This window comes from Canis lupus, chromosome 6 (genome assembly GCF_048164855.1).
Source record: "Canis lupus baileyi chromosome 6, mCanLup2.hap1, whole genome shotgun sequence".
NCBI classification, from domain to species: Eukaryota; Metazoa; Chordata; class Mammalia; order Carnivora; family Canidae; genus Canis; species Canis lupus.
The window spans coordinates 39061645-39082647 of NC_132843.1; the positions used below are offsets into that span (position 1 = coordinate 39061645).

General features: G+C 59.2%; 1 protein-coding gene and 1 long non-coding RNA gene across 4 annotated transcripts; one reads left to right on the forward strand and one right to left on the reverse strand.

Moving 5' to 3' along the window:
- Positions 1 to 542: 542 nt before the first annotated feature.
- On the reverse strand, positions 543 to 3338 carry LOC140635319 (uncharacterized). Its single transcript, XR_012032679.1, has 2 exons — positions 3191 to 3338; positions 543 to 2966 (listed from the first exon to the last, which is right to left on the reverse strand). It is a non-coding gene; the product is annotated as an uncharacterized lncRNA (long non-coding RNA).
- A 190-nt stretch (positions 3339 to 3528) lies between these two features.
- On the forward strand, positions 3529 to 12030 carry EFNA3 (ephrin A3). Of its 3 annotated transcripts, none has more exons than XM_072829774.1 (5): positions 3546 to 3718; positions 9283 to 9596; positions 10439 to 10504; positions 10690 to 10767; positions 10992 to 12030. In XM_072829774.1, exons 1-5 carry the CDS (start codon positions 3591 to 3593, stop codon positions 11120 to 11122), a joined length of 717 nt encoding a protein of 238 aa, XP_072685875.1. In that variant the 5' UTR covers positions 3546 to 3590; the 3' UTR covers positions 11123 to 12030. The 3 variants fall into 3 exon arrangements, with proteins under 3 accessions (XP_072685876.1, XP_072685875.1, XP_072685877.1); XM_072829776.1 differs by lacking the exon at positions 3546 to 3718 and adding an exon at positions 3920 to 4080; XM_072829775.1 differs by lacking the exon at positions 10690 to 10767 and having other exon boundaries at positions 3529 to 3718.
- The last annotated feature ends 8973 nt before the right edge of the window (positions 12031 to 21003 follow it).

The following is a 21003-nucleotide window of genomic DNA, read 5'->3' on the forward strand; positions in this document are numbered from 1 at the left end:
TCATGACTGAAGCTGGTGGCTGCCTCCCCCGAGCACACGCGTGTCCAGTCCTCCCTATCGCAGGCTCCTTGTTTATTTGTTTAATGAATTATTTATCTATGGCCCCACCTTCCCTGCTGGTCTCCCCCTCCCCCAGGCCCTAGCCTCCATGATTTATTGAACACAGCTCAGTGCTGTGCTTGCCACCCCATGTCCTGGGAGCCACTTTGGGCCACATAGCCTGAGGACTCCCTCTGCCCCCCACCTGTTCTACTCCCTGCATCCTTGGTCCTGAGGTCTGAATTCAGTGTCCCTGGAGAGAACATGGCAACCAGAGGTACTCCAGCAAGATCAGAAGGAGATGAGGCTGAACCTGTAGTAAGGAGAAAAGAGGTCTGAGGCCCTGCAAAAAGGGCCTGTCCCATGGAGAGAACCTCGGGCCCAGCAGAAGCCCAGGCCTTGGGCACCAGCATCTCAAACTATAGCTTGTGACATCTTTGGGTGGTGAAATCAAGAATACATTTTATGGGTCTCAACTAGCCTTTTTTTTATTTTAAAAAAGATTTAAGGGCAGCCCCGGTGGCTCAGCGGTTTAGTGCCGCCTTCAGCCCAGGGCCTGATCCTGGAGACCCAGGATCGAGTCCCACATCAGGCTCCCTGCATGGAATGGAGCCTGCTTCTCCCTCTGCCTGTGTCTCTGCCCCTCTCTCTCTCTCTTTCTCTCTCTCTCTCATGAATAAATAAATAAAATCTTAAAAAAAAAAGATTTAAAACTAGAGGAGAAAAATACCAAAGTGCATCCTCTGTAGTAAGACTCGTTATTGCGGGATCCCTGGGTGGCGCAGTGGTTTAGCACCTGCCTTTGGCCCAGGGCGTGATCCTGGAGACCCTGGATCGAATCTCACGTTGGGCTCCCGGTGCATGGAGCCTGCTTCTCCCTCTGCCTATGTCTCTGCCTCTCTTTCTCTCTCTGTGTGACTATCATAAACAAATAAAAATTAAAAAAAAAAGACTCGCTATTGCTTCATGACCCTTACTGTGTCAGTTATATGTGAGTGTGTGTGTGCACGTGTGCATGCATATGTGTGCTGTATCATAAAATATACATCATACTCTGTATCATAGTCAGGAAACATCTGAGTGACAGTTATAAACAGAGGCCTAGGACCTATCGATGCCACAGATGCCACAAAAAGAGGCCCAGGCTTTAGATCAGATCCCAGCCATGTGAACAGTGGCCTGATCTTAAACACAGAGACCCAGTCCTTAGAAAAGCCAAGAGCCCAGGACTGGAGGCCAGGAAGCAGGCATAGGAGTCCTAACTGGAAGGCCATAGCCCACATCAGGACAGCCACATAGCTGTCGTTTGTGCATGGCACAAAGGAGTCACCCACAGGGCTAGGAAAGGGTGCATCAGCTCAAACCCCCCTCACCAAGATGGAGAAACACCTGGGGCCTCCTGCTGAAGGAAGCAGCATGCTTGTTTTTGCACTAAGGCCCTATGCAAAGAGATGCGCCTCTGCAAAGGTCTGCATATATGGTGCTTATTCGAAAATACACAGAACCCCAAATCAGCCAGCAACTGATTCGGATAGAGGTCCAGATCAAGTACTAGATCCCATGGACAGAGGCCTAGGTTCTAGAGAGAGTGCCTCAGAACTTAAAAACTCAATAGAGCCGCTTAAATCCTAGAGAAAGGGCTCCAGATTCTAAAGAGAAGGGCTCAGTCATAAATGGAGAGTGGGTGTAGGGGTGCTAGTTCCCAAACAGGAGTATCTGGGTCCTATAGAAACGGGCCTACATCCATAAGTGGGACCCAGTTGCCAAAAAGGGACTTTAGGCTTCTCAGACAAAATCTGAAGTCCTAGACCAAACCAGCAAGGTCCTACCCATACATATCTATCTGGGCAGCCCCTCTAGCACCTGTGGGTCTACAGAGACACCTCCCTTTGTGCAGCAGGGAGTGGGGGGTGGGAGAGGCGGGGATCTGTGGCACCTGGAGAAGGCAGGTTAGCATCACTTGGGTGAAACAAATCTCCCTGGGGATGAGGAGTCTGGGGGAAGAGAGAGCTGTCTGCAAAGTCCCCCATTCCCACCCCAAGGGGCCTAATTTATTTTCTGGCTCCTGAGAAGGGAGAGGAGATCTCCTGGGGTGGAGGGGAGCTGAAGGGGGGGCAGGGCCTGCTCCTGCCTGGCACAGTTAGGTGCATGAGGCCCATGCTAAACGACACTGCCACCTCACTCCTCACCCAGGCACCCGAGGCTGCCTTGTGTCAGGACCCCTGTCCTGCAAACATAAGCAGATGAAGGGTGCCTCTGTGTCCTCTGTCCTGAAGTAAAGAAGAAAAGAGCACCACACCATTCCCCACCATTCCCCACCTCGTACAGGCAGTTGGTGTGGGTTGTCAGAACCTGATCTGAGACCTGTTCACTCTCAGTCTGAGCCTCTCCAAGAGAGAGGAGATGAGGGGTGGGCACCCCCTACGCCTGAATTCTAGACCCTTTCCCTGAATGTCTACTTCCCAGGCAAACAAGAGAGAAGAGGAGAACACGGAACTGCATGTGTCAGGGTGCGTGTGGGCTTGGATGTGAGTTGCCGCGCGTGCCCGTGGGTCTGGGTTGTGCTATGGTGCCTGCGTGTCTGCAGCTCTCTAGTTGTCTGAGCACCGCTCCCTGTGTTTGTCTGCCGGGGCATCTGTGTGTGTAAATGTCTGTGTCGGGCGCTGCATTTCTGTTCTCTTGAACGTGAGTGTGTAATGTCTGTGCTTGGGTGTCACTGTGGGGACAGGGGCTGGTGATAGCCGGAAGCCAGGATGCGTTGCCCTCTGTCCTCCTGTCAGCGTGTCGGACAGTGACAAAGCCCAGGACACCAGCGGCGGCACGGGGAGGGGCCCGGCTCGCGTGCAATGAGGAATCCTCTGCAGGTGCTCCTGCTGACGGTCCTGGCGCCTCCAGCACCCTCAGGCCGGGCGTTTCGGCCTCATCTCCTAGGAAACAAGTCCTGCTCAGCTGGGGTCTCGGGGTTGGGAAGCCCACAGGTTCCCCACCACCCTGAAGAGCCCACCCACCTCGTCCTTCACGAGCGAGCGACGAAGGCTGTGGAGGGCGGAGGCCGGGCTGCTCAGAAAGGTTTACTCAGGAAGCGGTCCCGGCCCCCAACTCCTTTTCTACCCCCCCCACCCCCAGCCCCTCGCAGGGAGGATGTGCTCACACGAGATCCAGATCCCGGCCCGGCCTCCCTCGTCTTTCTCCAGGGATCTCGACTCGGCGGCAGAAGGCCCGGGACCCGCGGAAGCAGAAAGTAAACCTGATAGGAAGAGACTAGGCGCGCGCCGGCCGTTCCCGAGGGGGCAGCACAGTCCCCACCGCCCGAGCGCCGCGCGCCCCAGGCCCAAGCGGGGCGGAGCCAGGCGGGAGCGCGCCCGGGGCGGGGCGTCGGGGGCGCGCCCGGAGGGCGGAGGGATGGGCTGGGGGCGTGGTCTAGGGCTCCGGGGCCGGAGGCGGCGGCGGTGGCGGCGGCGGCGGCGGCGGCGGCAGGAGCTGGGAGGCGAGGAGCCGGGATCTCGGGGCTCAGTCGGGGGGCGGCGGCGGCGGCGGCGGCGGCTCCGGGGATGGCGGCGGCTCCGCTGCTGCTGCTGCTGCTGCTCGTGCCGGTGCCGCTGCTGCCGCTGCTGGCCCAGGGGCCCGGGGGGGCACTGGGAAACCGGCATGCGGTGTACTGGAACAGCTCCAACCAGCAGTGAGTCGGGGGCCCGGGGAGCCCAGTGCGTCCCGCGTCTGCGAGAGAGGGAGCCGAGGAGGGGGGCAGGAAGTCCTCAGGGCCGCCGAGGTGGGGGTCCCAGGAGGCCCGGCTGGGGGCGGGAGCCGGGGGCTGGGGGGAGGGCACGCTCCGTGGGCGTCTGTGAAACTCGCGGTGGGGGGGCGCGTCTGGAAGAGGCTGTGGAGGTCTACGAGGACTTGGGCCGCGCGGAGGAGGCGGCTCGGGGACACCGCACCCGGCGCTGGAACGGCGTGTCCCCACCGCACAGCCCCCCATCTTCGCCCCCTCCAGCCGAGTGGGGCCGTCGCACCAGGGGGCCCAGGGATGACCTGTTTTCGGCGGTGAGGCTTTCAAGGGGCTCTGTGTCGGACTCCTGCTTTTAGAAGTGGGGTCCAGAGCTGAGCCCGGAGTCCGGTCGAGCACCTCCTCAGAACGAGGCCGAAGGGGTCGCCCTGGTCGTGGGGAGCAGCCCCGCAGGGATGCGCTGGGGCTGGGTCGCCGAGGTGGGGGTCCCGGAGGTGCTGCTTGGCGGGGATGGAAACGGGGTTGCCAGTGAGAGAGGAGAGCAGGCAGATGTCGGCGTGTCACACACGTACACACACGCCCGGCCTGGGGACGCCGTGTGGCTCCAAGTGTGAGCAGGCGTGCGCGGCTGTCAGTGCGCGTGTATGGCTGAGTGTGTGATTTGTGTGTCTGCGTCGGCGGTCGTCTGGGGTGGGAGCGGGAAGCGGGCGGGGAGGGGGCTGCGGCCGCTGTCCGCGTGGCCGGTCGCGTCTGGGTTGGGGTGGCCGCCGGCGCCTCCGCGGTCTGGGCGGGTGTCAGGGCGGCCGTCTGGTTTCCCCGGGTGCCGGCCGCGGGGCCAGGTCCTCGCTGTCCTTGCCCTCTCCTCCGCGCGGTGCCTCCGTGTGTGTCTGTGTTGGGGGCATCCCTAGGGACGCGGGGGTCACTGTCACACCTGCCCAGGCGGCCGCGGCACTGCTTCTGGCTCCCCACCCTGGGGGGCGACCCAGGAGCAATTGGCGAGGCCCCAGGGGAGGGGTCCGGGGAGGGCCCGGCAGCCGCGACCCCCCAACCTCCCGGGGGAGGGGCTGCCGCTCGCCGCTCCGCTCTTTGTTGTTTGGGGCTCCGCGCCTCCCCCTCTCCCTGCTCGCGCCCGGAGTGTCAGACTGGGGGTGGGGATGAGCCAACGACGCCCCCCTCTCGCTTCCCATGGAAACCTCGGGGGTGGGGGATGAGGCCCCTCCCCCCTGGAGCGGGACTCGCGGAACTCTGGGGGGTGCGGGGGGGTGGTGAGTCCCCGTTCTATCTAGCTCGTCCCCCTCCCCCAGACTCACACGTCCGCCCCCCGCCCCACGAGTCTGGCAGGGAGTGGAGAGCACGCAGGTGAGGGGCCCCGGGTCCCACCACCCTCGGGGCCCCCCGGCATTCTTAGGGGAAGCCGGAGCCGGGGGTCTGCGGGAACGGCCTGGATGGGGAGGGGGCGGCGGTGGAGGATGTTGTTGATTGGGCTCCCCTCCCCCGCATACACCTGGGCTCAGGTGAAAGCCCTGGGAGGGGGTGGGGGAGCCCGGTTCCGGGAGCCTCCTTTCTGCTTTCCCCGAGCCCCCGCAGGTCTGGACCGGCAGCGGTGGGAGGGAGCGCGCCCCCGGCTAGGAGGACGCCGCCGCCCCCGCCTCGCTGCCTCGGCCTTTGTTGCCGCTGCGCCCGGGCTCCCCGGCTCCCTCACTGCGGCAGCCGCGGCCCCATAAATCGTGAGAGCGACGTGCTCCGGAGCCGGGAGAGGAAAGGGCCAGGGAGCTGGGGGCGGGGCTCGGCCGAGCCACAGGCTCCCGCGCCCCCTCCCCCCGGTCACGTGAGCTGGGCGCCGGGCTCCCACCCCCTGTCACGTGCCGAGGGTCTCTGCCCCTTGGGGTCACGTGGAGAGGGTCTTGCGACCCCACCTCCTGGGATCACGTGGGAGGGTGCTGGTGGGACACGTGCAGAGGCCTCCTTTGACAGACCTGGGAGCAGTGCCCTGAACAGCGGTCGCGCTTTTGCCCCTGCCCCCCAATAGACCCTCCGTTTGATGCGCTGTAATTGGGGAGAGCGGTTCCCAGCTTGGCCCAGAAACTAGGGATGCGGGGTACTATACTGGGGGGGAAGAAAGAGAATCTGAGAGGTCGAGGGATCCCCTGAGCCCGGAATTGGATTGGGGTGGGGGGCGGGAGGACCTGCTGATGGCCAAAGGTGTGCCCCAGCCTGTGCTTCGCTGCTCTGCGGCCGGAGCCCGGTGCTGTCATTTGCCCCGAGTTCCAGCAGCCTCGGGAATATCTTTCTCCAGCCATGTCCATGCCTTTCTCCCTGGAATGCTTCTGTTGCTGGTTTCTCTTCCATTCACACGTTCATTCAGCAAATATTTATTGAGGCTGTACTACATCCCCTTCGGTCTTTCTCTGTGCGTGTTTTCTCCCTGACACCCGGCCTCTGCCCCGCACCCCTCCCCGCCTCTGAGAGCCGTCTCCGCGGGAGGGGGGGCTCCCCGATCGGCCCCCACGTCCCTCCTTCCTCCACGCCTTTCTCCGTCCCCATTCCAGGGCGCGCTCTCCGATCCCGCACCCCTCTCGCTGTCTCGCCCCTGTCCCCTCCCGAGGACCCAGGCCTGTTCCCCCCACTTGGTGCGCGTCTCCTCTCACTTCGTTTCTGTGTGTCTCGCTTTCGGCGGGTCCTTCGCTCTTCGCCGCCGCTGCAGATCAATAAACCTTCGCCGCCGCCCGCCGCTGTCGCAGGGAGGGGGCGGGGATGCGGGCGTGCTGCCTCTCCCCCACCCAACGCCGGCTCGAGAAGCCCAGGGCCCCGGGGCTGGGGATGGCGGGACCCGGTGGGGCGGGGTGCAGGGGTGTCAGAGTGCCTGAGCCGCCCTGCCAGCCCTCCAACACCCCCACCAGCCCGGCGCGCGGACCCCACGCCGCGCGCACGTGGTCCAGCCTCTGCTGCCTGAGCGAGCGGCGCGCCGCCTCGGGGGCGCGCTGGAGGGAGGAGAGCCTGGGTCGGGTCTTTACATCCCTCCTCCGCTTCTTCAGCTCTGCATCCCGCTTCCAGGGCTGGGGGCGGGGATTAGGCAAGTTCTGGGCCACTTGGGATGCTTTCCCTCCTCCCTGGTCTTGTTACACACCCTGTTTACCTGCCCCTAATTGCCCCGCGGGGAGAGGTTTTCTCCTTACCTGCTCCCCCACCGCTCACCCCCCAGGCTCGCGCAGGCAGAGGGTCGCAGGCAGAGGGTCAGAATGTGTACCCGAGGCACACCGAGGCGGGGGAGCCTGGAGAGCCGACAAAACGGGGTGAGGGGGCTCCCCCTCCAGGTGGGGTGTGCCGACCTTTGCTTTTCTGCAAATATAGTAGGGGGTGAAGCGCAGAACAGCCAAGTGTTTGACAGGGCAGGCATACCCCAACCCCCAGGTCCCACCTGTACCCCCAGGGATGGTGAGCCGGGGGCCCTGTTGGACCTGTAGCAGCAGCAGCCAGGGCAGGGAGGGTGACAGATTCAATGAAAGTGCCCAAGCCAAGCAGATACCTCACTCAGGCCTCCCAAGAGTTGTGACTGGGAACTTTGGCACCCAGCCCCTTGCCTGCCAGATACCTACTGCAGCAGCCATTCCCTGAGTAGGTTTTCCTCCCACGTGCCCAGCTTGGGGGGCATTTCAGGGGCCGCTTCTGCCACCTTGCCCAGATATAGGTGAAAGATAGCTTTTCTTCATTGGTGCTCACCCAGCCACCTTTCTGGAAAGCCAGTCCCGGCCCTGTTGATGAAACTGAGGCCACCTATCCCAGTAGGCCTGGCCTTAGCTTATTCCTTGCTGGAATGGGCTGTGTAGTCCAGGCATTTGGGCCTGCCCCAGGGAGGGGCCACTTCAAAGTAGGGCTGGAAACCTAGGTGAGGCTCAGGCTCAGGGACAGAGTCCCTGGGTGGCTGTGCAGCTGCTTTAGGCCTGGCACCCTATCACTGGCAGCCCCCTCCTCAAAGCCCATGGGGAAGGAACAGTAGAATTGGAAGCTGGGGATAGAGAGTCAAACCCAGATGGCGCCAGGAGCCAGGCCTGGTCTAACCCGTTTTCCTGCTCCCAGTGCCCGGGGCCGAGACTCCTGCCCACCTGAGTGCCAAGGCCAGGGAGGGGCCTAAGTGACCCATCGCTCCCGTGGGAACCAGGTGGGACTGGTGGCATTCCTGATGACTCAAGGAGGCTGTGCCCATTCTTACTGAGGTGCCCCAGCACCAGCACTCACCTCTCTGCCAGGCTTAGGGAGGCAGTGCTTAGGGAGGCCAAGGAAGTAGGATAAGGTGAGGAGGGACCCCCAAGGCTCCACTCAATTCAGAGGCCTCTAAGCTTATTTCCCTAGTGGATCTAATGACTGTTTGTGGAACTGGGAGGGGCCTGGTGACATGGGGAGCCAGTCCCTCCCTTCAGGGAATTCCCAGGGACCAAGGACCCCAGTGGTTTCATGTTGCCAGGTATCCCATGCCTTCTGCATCTGCCGTGTTCAACTTTTCCTGCTTGGATGTGTGCATTCCTCCCCTAAGGAAACTGGGGAGAACTTCTGCCCACTTCTCTGAATTTCTTTCTCCATCTGGATGTTTCTCCCATTCCTGCAATGGCTCAGCACCACCATGGAGGGCGTTAAGACCAACACTTTGATGGTGACTGGAGAGGCAGGTGGGGATTACAAGGGACCGAGCATCTGCTTCTGTGTCCCATAGAAGGATTAAGGGAGTACGAGGCACAGCCATGCTGTCTGGGCACTATGCCCACTACTCTGCCTAACACCACGAAGGGGGCAGCGGTGCCAGGTTGAGGAAGTTGGAGCTGGTTGGCATGATAGTACGTGGAGCCTTGGTGTGGAGTCCCTTAGCTCCCCAATCTGTTGTATCACGTTGTTGGGGACCTAAATGGCCGTTAATACTGTAGAGGGAGCATGTGCCTGTGTGTCTGTCTGTCTGTCTGGGGGGCAGGGAGTGAGGGAAGGGAGAGCTTGAGATGGCTGGGGTCAACCAAGACTGACATGCAAGCCCAACACACAAGCAGCCTAGCTTTTCTATGTGTGTGCCGCCTGCCTGTGCGCCACGGAATTGTGCGTGCCCATGCACGAGGTCTCCACACGCGCGTCTGTGAGGTCAGGTCCTGTCCGACTGTCCGTGGGGAGGCCCGGCAGCGGCAGGAAAGCATGCCAGGAGAGGGAAGGGATCCCTGCCACACTCACCCTTCCCTTCCCCTGTCACTATCCTCGGGGGGGGGGGGGGGGGGGGAGGGGGGACGCTGAGGGAGGAACGGAGGAAATCCGGGCCCGGGTCTGGGAGTCGCCGAGGCCTGCGCCGTTTCTGTGGCAACCGAAGCGTACGTTCCCTTCTTCCCCGCCCTTCGGTGTGGAGGCAGGCGGGCTTCCGTGAGCCTTTGCTGCCCTCTGGTGGCCCCGGGAGAAGGACGGGACATGGCGTGGGCCGGGAAGGCCCGCGTAGGGCTGGCGGCAGTGGGACGAGGGCGGGCGTCTGACCCGCTTCCTCTCCCCCGCAGCCTGCGACGAGAGGGCTACACGGTGCAGGTGAACGTCAACGACTACCTGGACATTTACTGTCCTCACTACAATGGCTCGGGGGTGGGCCCCGGGGCGGGCCCGGGCCCCGGGGGCGGGGCGGAGCAGTACGTGCTGTACATGGTGAGCCACGCCGGCTACCGCACCTGCAACGCCAGCCAAGGCTTCAAGCGCTGGGAGTGCAACCGCCCGCACGCCCCCCACAGTCCCATCAAGTTCTCGGAGAAGTTCCAGCGCTACAGCGCCTTCTCGCTGGGCTACGAGTTCCACGCCGGCCACGAGTACTACTACATCTGTGAGTGACGGCCGGGGGTGGGGCGGGGACGTGAGTGACTGGAGGTCTGGGGCCGAGGGGGCGGGACTGGGGCGGGGCCGAGGGGTGAGTGACAGAAGGACTGGGCATGAGGGGGCCGGAGGGGCGTGGCCTGGGGAGAGTGACCAGAGGACTGGGCCCGAGGGGGCGGGGCTGGGGCGGGGCCAGGAGAGTGAATGATAAGCCTGGGACCCGAGGAGCGGGGCGGGGTCTAAGGATGTCCGTGAGGGCCGGGGGTGGGGCCAGGGGCGGGGGCTAATAGTTTGTGAGGGCAGGGGGTGGGGTGGGGCGGGGGCTAAAGGAAGGAGAGAGCCTGGGGTTGGGGTCTCGGGGGCGGGGGCGGGGCCTAAAGGAAGGAGAGAGCCTGGGGTTGGGGTCTCGGGGGCGGGGGCGGGGCCTAAAGGAAGGAGAGAGCCTGGGGTTGGGGTCTCGGGGGCCGGGGCGGGGCCTACAGCGCGTCCGCCAGAGCGGGCCAGTGGGTGGGGCGGGGGTGGGGCCAAGGTTCCGGGAGGGCCGGGTAGAGGTGGGCCTAAAGGCTAGCGTGGTGGGAGTGCAGGCCAGATAGTGGGGCCTCCGTCCCTGCACGTGACACTGGGGTGCGGCCTCGGGGCTCCGGCTCCGGACGGGGTTGGTGACAGTCCGACCCCCGCGGGGTCGCGGGGTCACGGCTTCGGTGAGGGATGTTCCGGGACTGGAGCTCGAGGCTCAGGGTCCCTTGAGGGCTGGCGGCGGAGCCCCGTGACCCGTGTCCAGGGTGGGGATCGTGCCAGACGCGTAGGGGCGTGACCTCCAAGAGCGCCGCTCACGCCCCGTCTCGTCCCCAGCCACGCCCACCCACAGCCTGCACTGGAAGTGCCTGCGGATGAAGGTGTTCGTCTGCTGCGCCTCCAGTGAGTCCCCTCGGCGCCCGGCCGCGACCCCGTCCTCGGCTCCCTGCTTCGGGGCTCCCCTGGCTCCCGGGGGCGGTGGGGGGGTGCAGGAGCGGGGACTTACTCCCCAGCCGTAGCGGGGGTGGGCGGGTCCTGGCCCTGACTGTCCCCCCCCTCCTGTCTCCCACCCGCACCCCGCCCCGCAGCATCGCACTCCGGGGAGAAGCCGGCCCCCACCCTCCCCCAGTTCACCATGGGTCCCCAGGTGAAGATCAACGTGCTGGGTGAGTCTGCGCAGCGCCCTCTGGTGGCCACTGCTGGAACCGCAGCCCCCTCCCCGGTGCCTGCTCACCTCGCATGCCTCCCCGGGGCACGGATCCCTCCCCATCCCCACCCCCGCCCCGTGGGTGGTCCCATCCTGGCTCCGCTGCTGCTGCCGCCGCCGCCGCGTGCCCCACCCGCACGCGCAGCCCAGCTCTCACCACCCTCTCTGTTCATCTGCCCGCAGAGGACTTTGAGGGAGAGAATCCCCAGGTGCCCAAGCTGGAGAAAAGCATCAGCGGGACGAGCCCCAAGCGGGAACACCTGCCCCTGGCTGTGGGCATCGCCTTCTTCCTCATGACGCTCTTGGCCTCCTAGCTCTGCCCCCTCCCTCAGCTGGGAGACGTGGGGCTGGCAAAGGGTGGGGAGACTCTGGCCTCTCCGAGGGAAGCCTGGGTGTGGGGCTAGACCCCTTCTCCGATGGCTGGGAGTGTGGTCTGCAGCATACATCCGTGCCCATCTCCTTCGCCCTCTCGCTCCCCATGTAGGGCACAGTAGTGGGCCAGACACAGGGACGGCCACGGTCCCGGATGGCCTTCTGGCTCCGGTACCTTTCCCTGGTACCCTCCCTTGTTGTCACCACCAGAGACCTAGAGAGCCAGTCCAAGTGTGGGAGGCACCCCCATCATCTCTTCTAGGGGTGGACACAGGGAGAGGACTAGATGGGCGAGGGGGTGGCAGCGCCTACTGCCCCCTTTCCCCTGTTTACAGCAATAAGCACGTCCTCCTCCCACTCCCGCTCCCAGGATTTCAGTTTGGATCGGATCCAAGTTTACAAGCAGACACCCCTGGGGGGGGCGGGCAGGGGACAAGGTGACAAAGGGTGGGCATTGGGGTGCCGGCAGGCATGTACAGACTCTATATCTCTATATATAATGTACAGACGGACAGACTCCCTCTCTCCCCAACCCCCTGCCCTCCTTGACCTCCTTTCCAGCTTCAGACCCCTTCCCCACCAGGCTAGGCCCCCCCACCGGGGGACCCCCTGGCCCCTCTTTTGTCTTCTGTGAAGACAAGACCTATGCAACGCACAGACACTTTTGGAGACCGTGAGACAACGACGCCCTGTCCCCTCCAGCCCCCAGCCAGGACCCAAACCCACAACCCCGCCCTGCCCTCCTTCTGTGGCCCCACCCATCCTCCTGGGCCTTTTTCAAGTGCTTTGGCTGTGACTTTCATACTCTGCTCTTAGTCTAAAAAAATAAACTGGAGATAAAAATAACAAAGTGTGTGTGATTCCAGGGGCCATTGCCCTTCTGGACACTGGTTATACTCCACAGGTCATGGGGCTGCTGGGGTGGGCTCTGGGGCCCAAGGGTTAACTGAGTGCCATGGGTCTCCCTTGAGGAGGCAACTGTGTGTGGAAGGAGCAACAGGGAGCAGTCACGCAGGCCCGGCTGCCTTTAGGCAAGTCAAGCACCCTCCTCAAAGCTCACATCTTACTCAGAACTTGAGCTGGGCTACACCTGTCTCGGCTGCTATAAGGAAATGGCAGAGGAAGCACCCAGCTCAGGATGGTGTCTCCTTCCTTCCCATCCCACTCTGCAATCAGGGTCTTGATTGGGGTCTATGGGCTTCGGGGGGTTGTGAACCTAGATAGGAAGAACATGACATCTTTGTTTTCACTCACCTGTAACTGAAATTAAACATCCTATAACGGGCTTGGGCAACAAGCCAAAATAGTTTTCAGAGGGCTTGTGTCTTTGTACCCAACAGAAATCACAGATGTTTTCAGGCTGTATTATAGTCTTTGAAGATCTTGCAAAACACCATTTGCTCTCATCACTACTTCGAAAGGATCGTAGTTGTTAGACTTTCCTTATTTTTTTTATATTTTACTTATTTATTCATGAGACACCCAGAGAGGCAGAGACACACAGGCAGAGGGAGAAGCAGGCTCCATGCAGGGAGCCCGATGTGGGACTCGATCCTGGGACTCTGGGATCATGCCCTGAGCCAAAGGCAGATGCTCAACTGCTGAGCCACCCAGGCATCCCAGACTTTCCTTATTTTTAATGTGTTAATAAAGAAGTAGATATATTACAATACCAAAAAATGTAAATGTTTTGATAACTGTGTTTCCATATAATTGGTTTCCTTTATAATGCTTTGGTAATTTTATTTTATTCATTTATATAGGTTTTTTTTTTAAGATTTTATTCATTTATTTGAGAGAACACGCAACAGAGAGTATGAGTGGGGGTGAGGGGCAGAGGGAGAAAGAGGCTCCCTGCTGAGCAGAGGGCCCCATGTGGGGTCTCAATCCCAGGACTCTGGGATCACCACCCAAGCTGAAGGCAAACACTTAACCAACTGAGCCACCCAGGTGCCCCTATTTTTATTCGTTTAAAACACTACAGCCAAAGGGCTGGGAGTCGCAGGTGCTGCAGCCACACATAGCTCCAGTACCCTGTATCCATCCGGAGAGAAGAGGAGATGGAGGACATAAGACAGGAACTCAGGTGAAGCAGTCACATTCTGCTGTCAGGCTGGATGAGGTCTGGGTTGTACAGGTGGTGCCGTGTGGGGGGTGATGACAGGAGGGAGGGGGTGCCTCGTTACTAAGCTGTTACTAAGCTGTACACCCTTGGGACTCCATCCCACCGTAGTTCTCTAACTAGCAGTGTGCAGTCCAGGTCCTGGCTGAGGGCCCCTCCTCTGCCCCTGTGGCTCTTGTGAGCTGCATCCTAAGAATGAGTCCCTCCCTGGTGGCAGGCACTGGGTCTTCTCCCCACTCTATATTCATAAAATATGGGAAATGGAACTTCAGCTGGACCGTGGAGAGTGGGTAGGTTCCTACTGGCGAAGCAGGGAAAAGTGGGGTAGGAGGCAGTGGGGAAAGAACCAGGGCAGCCAGCGCACTGGGGCTCCGGGGCTCCCCACCCAGAGACAAGACCGCAAAGGTAGGCTCAGCCATTCCCACCATTCCATCGACACTTACTGAGCACCTGCTGGGTGCCAGGGTGGAGCCTGGGTACTGGGGATGCAAAGACAGTCTCTGCCTCCAAGGAGCTCATAAGTTAGCATGTGTCCCTATGTGAAGAGGGCTCAGTAACACAGATAGGACAGTATAACCCAGTGTCATATGGTTCAATGCCAGGAGGCTGTGGAGATGTGGAGGGAAACATACCCTCATGCCTGGAGGCACAGGGAAGAGGCTGTGGGAGGAGGGGCACACACAGCTGGGGCCCCACTGGGGAGAGGGGGGAGGGCCAAGGCTGCAGGCTTCTCAAATCCCAGGGCCACAGGGGACAGAGGCTGGTACATGGTGACAGGGAGGGCCTAATGGAGGGCCGGGCACGTGGGGGCAGCGACTAGAGAGAGCCAGCTTCCATTTACTGAGGATCCACTATATGTTGGGCACTGCGTCCAGCGTTCTCCATGTGATACAAGCACCAAGCCCTTGGAAGCACAGACGGGGAGACTGAGGCTGCATCCCTCAATTAGAGTCACATGGCCTGGCAGGGCCGGCATTTGAAGTGGGTCTGACTGTCACCTCGCTCTGACCACTGGAACCTGCTTCCCATGAATCCTGATTGCTCCCTGCCGTCCTCTCTGCTAAAGCCACTCTGAGTTTTTGCAGGAACACCTCAAAGGACCTGCAATCTGGATTCGGTGAGCCAGTCTGAACTCCACATTTTAAGGACAGGAAAACTGGGGGTGCCTAGCAGCCTCCGTCAGGGGACGCAGTGACTCTTGATCACGGGGTTGTGAGTTGGGGCCCCATGTCAAGTGTAGAGATGACTTAAATAAATAAAACTTAAAAAAAACAAAACAAAACAGGGGATCCCTGGGTGGCACAGTGGTTTGGCGCCTGCCTTTGGCCCGGGGCGCGATCCTGGAGACCTGGGATCGGGTCCCACGTCGGGCTCCCTGCATGGAGCCTGCTTCTCTCTCTGCCTCTCTCTCTCTGTGTGTGTGACTATCATAAATAAATAAAGAAAAAAATATAAAAAAAAAAACACCAAAGGACAGGAAAACTAAAGCTCAGAAAAGGTGAGTTGTCAGACGCTGGGACACGGGTGTGCTGAACTCTGTCTCCCACCACGCTGCCATGCCCCAGAAGAGACTTATGGTGCCCTAGGCACGCAAGGCTGCCATTTGAAACCCCTTAAACCACCCAAGCAGTGAATAAAGAGGAAACAACCCCTCCATGGCTGGGGCTTCAGCGGGGCCTCCTGCCAGGACCCCACCTCAGGCAAGCCTGCTAGGGGGAGGGGAGGGGGTCAATGCCTGGCACAGGGTCCTGCCTAGGGGCATCCAGGTTGGCACAGCCTAGGGTGTCCTGGCCGAGGCAATGGTGAGGGCACAGCAGTGACAGGGCCTGAGGGCAGGGAGGACAAGTGGGAAGGAAGGGGACCCCTGTCCAGACTCGACATCTACTGCTGGGTAGGATAGGGCAAGGGCAGGAGATAACACAAAACCAAATATGGGATCTGGGACTGAGTAAGATAGTGGGGGACCCTCGGGGTGGGGCGGAGGCAACAGGACCACAGCAGGGGCAGGAATGCTGGCCACCGACCCACCTCCTTTCTCTGCTGCACCAGGCACCTAGGAGCCAAAGCCCTGGGCCTGCAGCAGTGAAGCTCAGTGGGTCATGCGGGTTCCAGATGGGCAGCATGTTGGCCCTGCAGGGTCAGCCTCACTCTGTCTGTCTGTCTCTCTTTCTGGCCACCCCAGCAGGACCTTGGGAGGGGACATAGCAACACACAGGCTAGAATGCCCGGAGCATCATCCCCAGGGGTGAGCAGACACAGACCCTGGTTTGGGAAGTGAGGTCCAGAACCGGCCATGCTGCTCCTCCTAGATGTCAGGTCAGTCTATCCGGGCTGTGGAGACAGAAGGGGAGCAGGACCATTTGTAATCCATACTGGGCTTGTCCCGGGGTTGGGGACCTGCAAGGGTGGGTGCTGGCACCCAAGGCGGGGTAGGGAGGACCTCACTGAAGGGTGCTCTGGGCTCAGCCCTGCCCTTGTGCAGAAGGGCTGAGGTACCAGCCCACCTGGCATCCCAGCGCTTCTCCTACCCCATTTAGCCTTCTCTCCTTCCCTCCCATTTTAGGTCCTAAGGCCTTGGGGCTAGACCTGTCCTGTCCAGCCAGAGCTACTGGGCCCCAAAGCCTCCCGAGGTCTCCCTCACCCTCCCTGTTCCACCCAGGTGGCAAGCCTTGGGTCATAGGCTGAGCTGGGCTGTAGGGGATGTCAGTTAGGACAGGAGACAAGGGCTGGGATGGGGGATGAGCTAGGTAGGGGGCACAGCTGGCATGAGAGACACACAGGCTGGGTAGCTGAGCCCCTGAATGGACTGGGGAGCATGGGACACAGGGAATAGCGCAGAGCACCAGGGTCAGGCCAGCTGGGGCAGCCAGGGATGGACCCTGGGATGGACCCTGGGAAGGTCTGGACTCCTGTGCCTTGGCCCCCAGGGTGAGGCAGACAGGGCCCCTCCCCCAGAGGGTCAGTGCCAAGCTCCTGGCTTTCACCAGAGTGTCCGGCTTGGGGCAATTATAGGACTGTCACCAAGCCTGGCTATACAAGGGAGAATGAACCAGCCCAGAGACCTGAGCTAGGCTCAAGTGGCCTGAGATCCCCCACGTGGGTCCTGAGAACAGCTGGGGCCTCACATTCTTGCTCACACACACTTTTGTTCCCTTGAACCCACACCCACTGCGTGGTCAAACTCACTGCTCTGGGAAGGGGGCTGGGGCTACGGTCCCAAAGGGCCCTTGGAAAGGAAGGCAGGGGCTTTGTTTACACAGCTGAAGTGGAAGGGGCCTCCCTGGGCCAGAGGGAGCGGCCCCCTCCCCCACAGGAGCAGAGCCACTGACACACTCTCCTTCACACCCCTGCACACACTCAGGCATGCTGGCGTGTGTGCTCCAAAGGCTTCAGAGCCACACTGACAGAGTCAGGGGCCTTTGCATGCAGAGGAGCATCATGCTGATGCCTCCAAACCCGAGCCCACACACAGGCAGGGAGCTTGCAGGTCCCGAGCCACACCTACACCCAGGGTCACAGGGGGTGGAGCACTTGAGGGCTGGCATCCAGCAGTGATGGTCCTGGCTACACAAACAGGGTTTTGTGCTGGGAAGAGCATCCGCCAAACCGACTGGACAAGGTCTGGAGTCTGGGAAGGTCCAGGGAAGGGAGGAGGTGGGCTTGTGGGTGCTGCCCCATTCCTACCCTGTGGAAACCTACAGGTCGGGCCAACAGCCACATGGAACACCAAACCACCAGTGGAGCTCTGAGGATTTACCCCCTGCTATGCACACGCAGGGCGACACAGGGGCTTCTCACTCACATCTACACGCACAGAGACACGAGTCCATAATTGCGCCAGACACAGTCCCTCCCAGGGACAGCCAGTACCCCTCTCCCCCACCATATGCTGGGGAGGTAGATGATGGCCACAAAGGAGAGGTGAGCTCGGGACCAGACAGACTCCATGACCATGCCCTAAGCATGCTTGCACACATGGGTGCACACACACAGACCCAGCACGGAGCCTGGGGGAGAGACTCGGGGAGAGACCAGCAGAGCCTGCCTCATTTCCCCGGGGCCATGTCTGGGCAGACCCCTGGGCCCAGCTCTGGGCATGGAGGGTGATTGTCCTCTGTGTCCTGAGGCCTGCCACTGGGGTGCCGTTCCAGGTCTAAGAGGACCTGGTCTGGCAGTGGGAAAGGGCTGCTCGGAGAGCCCCTAGGAAGACCCCTAAAACCAGCCGGCCTCGGGAGCATTCTAAGCCCACCCGGGGCCTGTGCCAACCCAGAATGAAAGGGCCGTGTGGCTGGGCCTGTGGGGAGGGCCGAGAGGGGCCAGGAGGGAAGATGGCCAGTGGAGGGGCACATGCCCGAAAGGTAGAAGCCACTGTGTCCACGGTTCATAAGGGCACGAGCAGCCCCAGATACAGCCCACCTGCAGCAGGACACACCCTGCACACCAGACGCCCTTCTGCCCACACCCTCTTCGAGCACGATTTTGTGGTGCCCGCATCTCTGCGGGCACCATTCCCACAGCAGCAAATGTGCGGATGTGGATGCGTGCGCGTGCATGTCTGTGCGTGTGTGTCCAGGTGCGTGTCTAGGTGCATGTGTGCGCGCGTGTCCAGGTGGGTGCCCGCTGGTGCTGTCACCTGTGGGACACAGGTGGCTAGGAAACAGGGAGTGCCTTGGGAGCTGGGGAGAGCCAGGAAGCCAGGGAGACTAGGGCTGCCCAGAGGCTTAGAAGCGGCAGGTTCTCCTTTAGCCAAAGCACTTAAGCAGAGACGTGAGTTAAAGACAGACGGGATTGAGTGTCAGATGGTGTCAGGAGAGGAAGCTCTCTCCCAGCTGTTTATTCTGCCCCCACACCTGGAGGCCCTGTGTGCATGCTGGGCAGCTGACGGACCCCTGCGGGTGCCTGTGACCCGGACTGTATTTTATCTCCGTTAGTAGGTTATGAAGCTAAACTTCAAAAACTTTTCTTGGGATCCCTGGGTGGCTCAGCGGTTTAGCGCCTGCCTTCGGCCTAGGGTGTGATCCTGAAGTCCTGGGATGGAGTCCCACATCGGGCTCCCTGCATAGAGCCTGCCTCTCTCTGCCTATGTCTCTGACTCTCTCTGTGTGTGTCTCTCATGAATAAATAAACAAATAAATAAAAACTAAAAAAAAATGATTCTCTCCTTCTCACCACTGCTCAGCACTGCCTGTGGCAGATGGTGATGTGTCTTCAGGTTTCTTGTACTTAGGTCTGTGGGGCTTCTTGGATATATGGCTTTATAGTTTTCATCACAATTGGAAAGTCTTTTGGCCATTATTTCTTCAAATACTTTCCCCATATTTCTGGGTCTCCAAACACCATCTATGGCTCACAGATTTCTCCTTCTACCCCCTCCTCCTCCCTTTCCTCCCTTCCTTTTCCTCTCTCCCTTTTTTTCCTCCTCCTTCTTGTCTTTTCCTGTTTTATTTTAGATAGTTTCTATTGCTAAGTCTTCAAGTTCACTAGTCTTTTTTCTCCAGCATCTAATTTGCTTTTAATTCCACCCAGTATACTTTTCATCTCAGACCCTGTAATTCCCATCTCCAGAAGTTCAGCTGGCATCTAATTTTACAACTTGCACATCTGTCCCTATCATGTTTATGTGTTTCTTTATCTTCTTGAACATATAGAATATATTTAATAATAGCTATTTTATAAAGTTTTTTTTTTAAGATTTTTTACTTATTTATTTGAGAGACAGCACAAGGAAGGGGAGGGACAGAAGGAGAGGGAGAAGCAAACTCACCACTGAGCAGGGAGCCAGATGTGGGACTCGATCCCAGGACCCCGAGACCATGCCCCAAGCTGAAGGCAGATGTTTCACTGACTGAGCCACCCAAGGGCCCTCATAATAGCTGCTTTAAAAGGGTCTTTCCACTCTGGCTGATGGGAGCACAAAGCATTCCAGGCCCTGTCTAAGCTGAAGATTGTCCCTTTCGTGCATCTGGTTCTTCCCTACATGCAAGCACTGGGCGGCTGGGGCCCTGAGGAGGCTCCTCCCTCTGCAGCCTGCTCCTCCCCAGGGCTCTGTCTGCACCCTGCCCACTGTGGCCCCCAGGATTCCCACCCCCTCTCCAGCTGGGAGATCCTGGGGCTCAGCCAGCTTGGAAATTCTCAGTAGGTGTGGGCAATTTTAGGACCCACTTCATTCATTTCTTCTGTCTCAGAGATCACTGTCCTGCTCCACCCTTTGTCCAATGTCTGAACCTCACTGTTTGTTATGGTCTGTCTGGGTTTTTGGTTGTTTGATGTGAGAGGGTAGAAGGCAGGTAGTCCCGTTACTCCACCATGGCCAGAATCAAGTCCATCTATGATTTCAGAAGAGACTTTCCTCCAAGTAGGACTTTTTCTTTCAGAAAGACCTGCTGAGGGATCCCTGGGTGGCGCAGCGGTTTGGCGCCTGCCTTTGGCCCAGGGCGCGATCCTGGAGACCCGGGATCGAATCCCACATCAGGTTCCCGGTGTGTGGAGCCTGCTTCTCCCTCTGCCTATGTCTCTGTGCCTCTCTCTCTGTGACTATCATAAATAAATTTAAAAAAAAAAATTAAAAAAAAAAAAAAAGAAAGACCTGCTGGGGGATGCCTGGGTGTCTCAGCAGTTGAGCGGCTGCCTTCGATCCAGGACATGATTCTGGGGTTCCGGGATCGAGTCCCACATGGAGCCTGCTTCTCTCTCTGCCTGTGTCTCTGCCTCTGTGTGTGTGTGTGTGTCTCTCTCTCATGAGTGAATGAAGAAAGAAAGAAAGAAAGAAAGAAAGAAAGAAAGAAAGAAAGAAAGAAAAAGAAAAGAAAAGAAAAGACAAGACCCGCTGGATTAAACCATAAGGGGGTGCCTGATTGGCTCAGTCCACAGAGGGTGCCACTCTTAATCTCAGGATCCTGAGCTCAAGCCCCACATTGGTCGTGGACTCTACTGTAAAAAAAAAAAAAAGAAAAGAAAAGAAAAAGAAAAAAGGAAATGAAAAGACCTGCTGAAGCTTCTTCAATCTTTTAACCCTTTCTTGGCACAAAAAACTAGCACAAACACCCCTGTCTGTAATATCCCTCAATGGAAAAACAAGAGCTTGGGACGCCTGGGTGGCTCAGCACTTGAGCGGTTGAGCATCTGCCTTCGGCTCAGGGCATGATCCTGGAGTTCTGGAATTAAATCCTGCATCAGGCTCCTGTAGGGAGCCTGCCTGCTTCTGCCTCTCTCTCTGTGTCTCTCATGAATAAATAAATATTCTTTTTCTTTCTTTTTTTTAAGATTTTATTTATTTATTTATTTATTTATTTATTTATTTATTTATCCATGAGAGACACAGAGAGAGAGAGAGAGAGAGAGAGAGGGACAGGCAGAGGGAGAAGCAGGCTCCATGAAGGGAGCCCGACATGGGACTCAATCCTGGGTCTCCAGGATCAGGCCCTGGGCTGAAGGCAGCGCTAAACCGCTGAGCCACCCGGGCTGCCAATCTTCTTTTTTTTTTTTAAGATTTTATTTATTCATCCATGAGAGAGAGAGAGAGAGGAGGCAGAGACACAGGCAGGGGGAGAAGCAGGCTCCATGCAGGGAGCCCGACATGGGACTCGATCCCAGAACCCCAGGATCACACCCCCAACCGAAGGCAGGCACTAAAATGCTGAACCACCCAGAGATCCCCTAGATAAATAAATCTTTAAAAAAAAAAAAAAAGAAAAAAAAGAA

Coding starts and splice junctions, on each gene's coding strand:
- EFNA3 (XM_072829774.1), top strand. CDS start 3,591: ATGGCGGCGGCTCCGCTGCTGCTGCTGCTGCTGCTCGTGCCGGTGCCG. Junction 3,719..9,282: donor TGGAACAGCTCCAACCAGCA/GTGAGTCGGGGG, acceptor TCTCCCCCGCAG/CCTGCGACGAGAGGGCTACA. Junction 9,597..10,438: donor CCACGAGTACTACTACATCT/GTGAGTGACGGC, acceptor TCTCGTCCCCAG/CCACGCCCACCCACAGCCTG.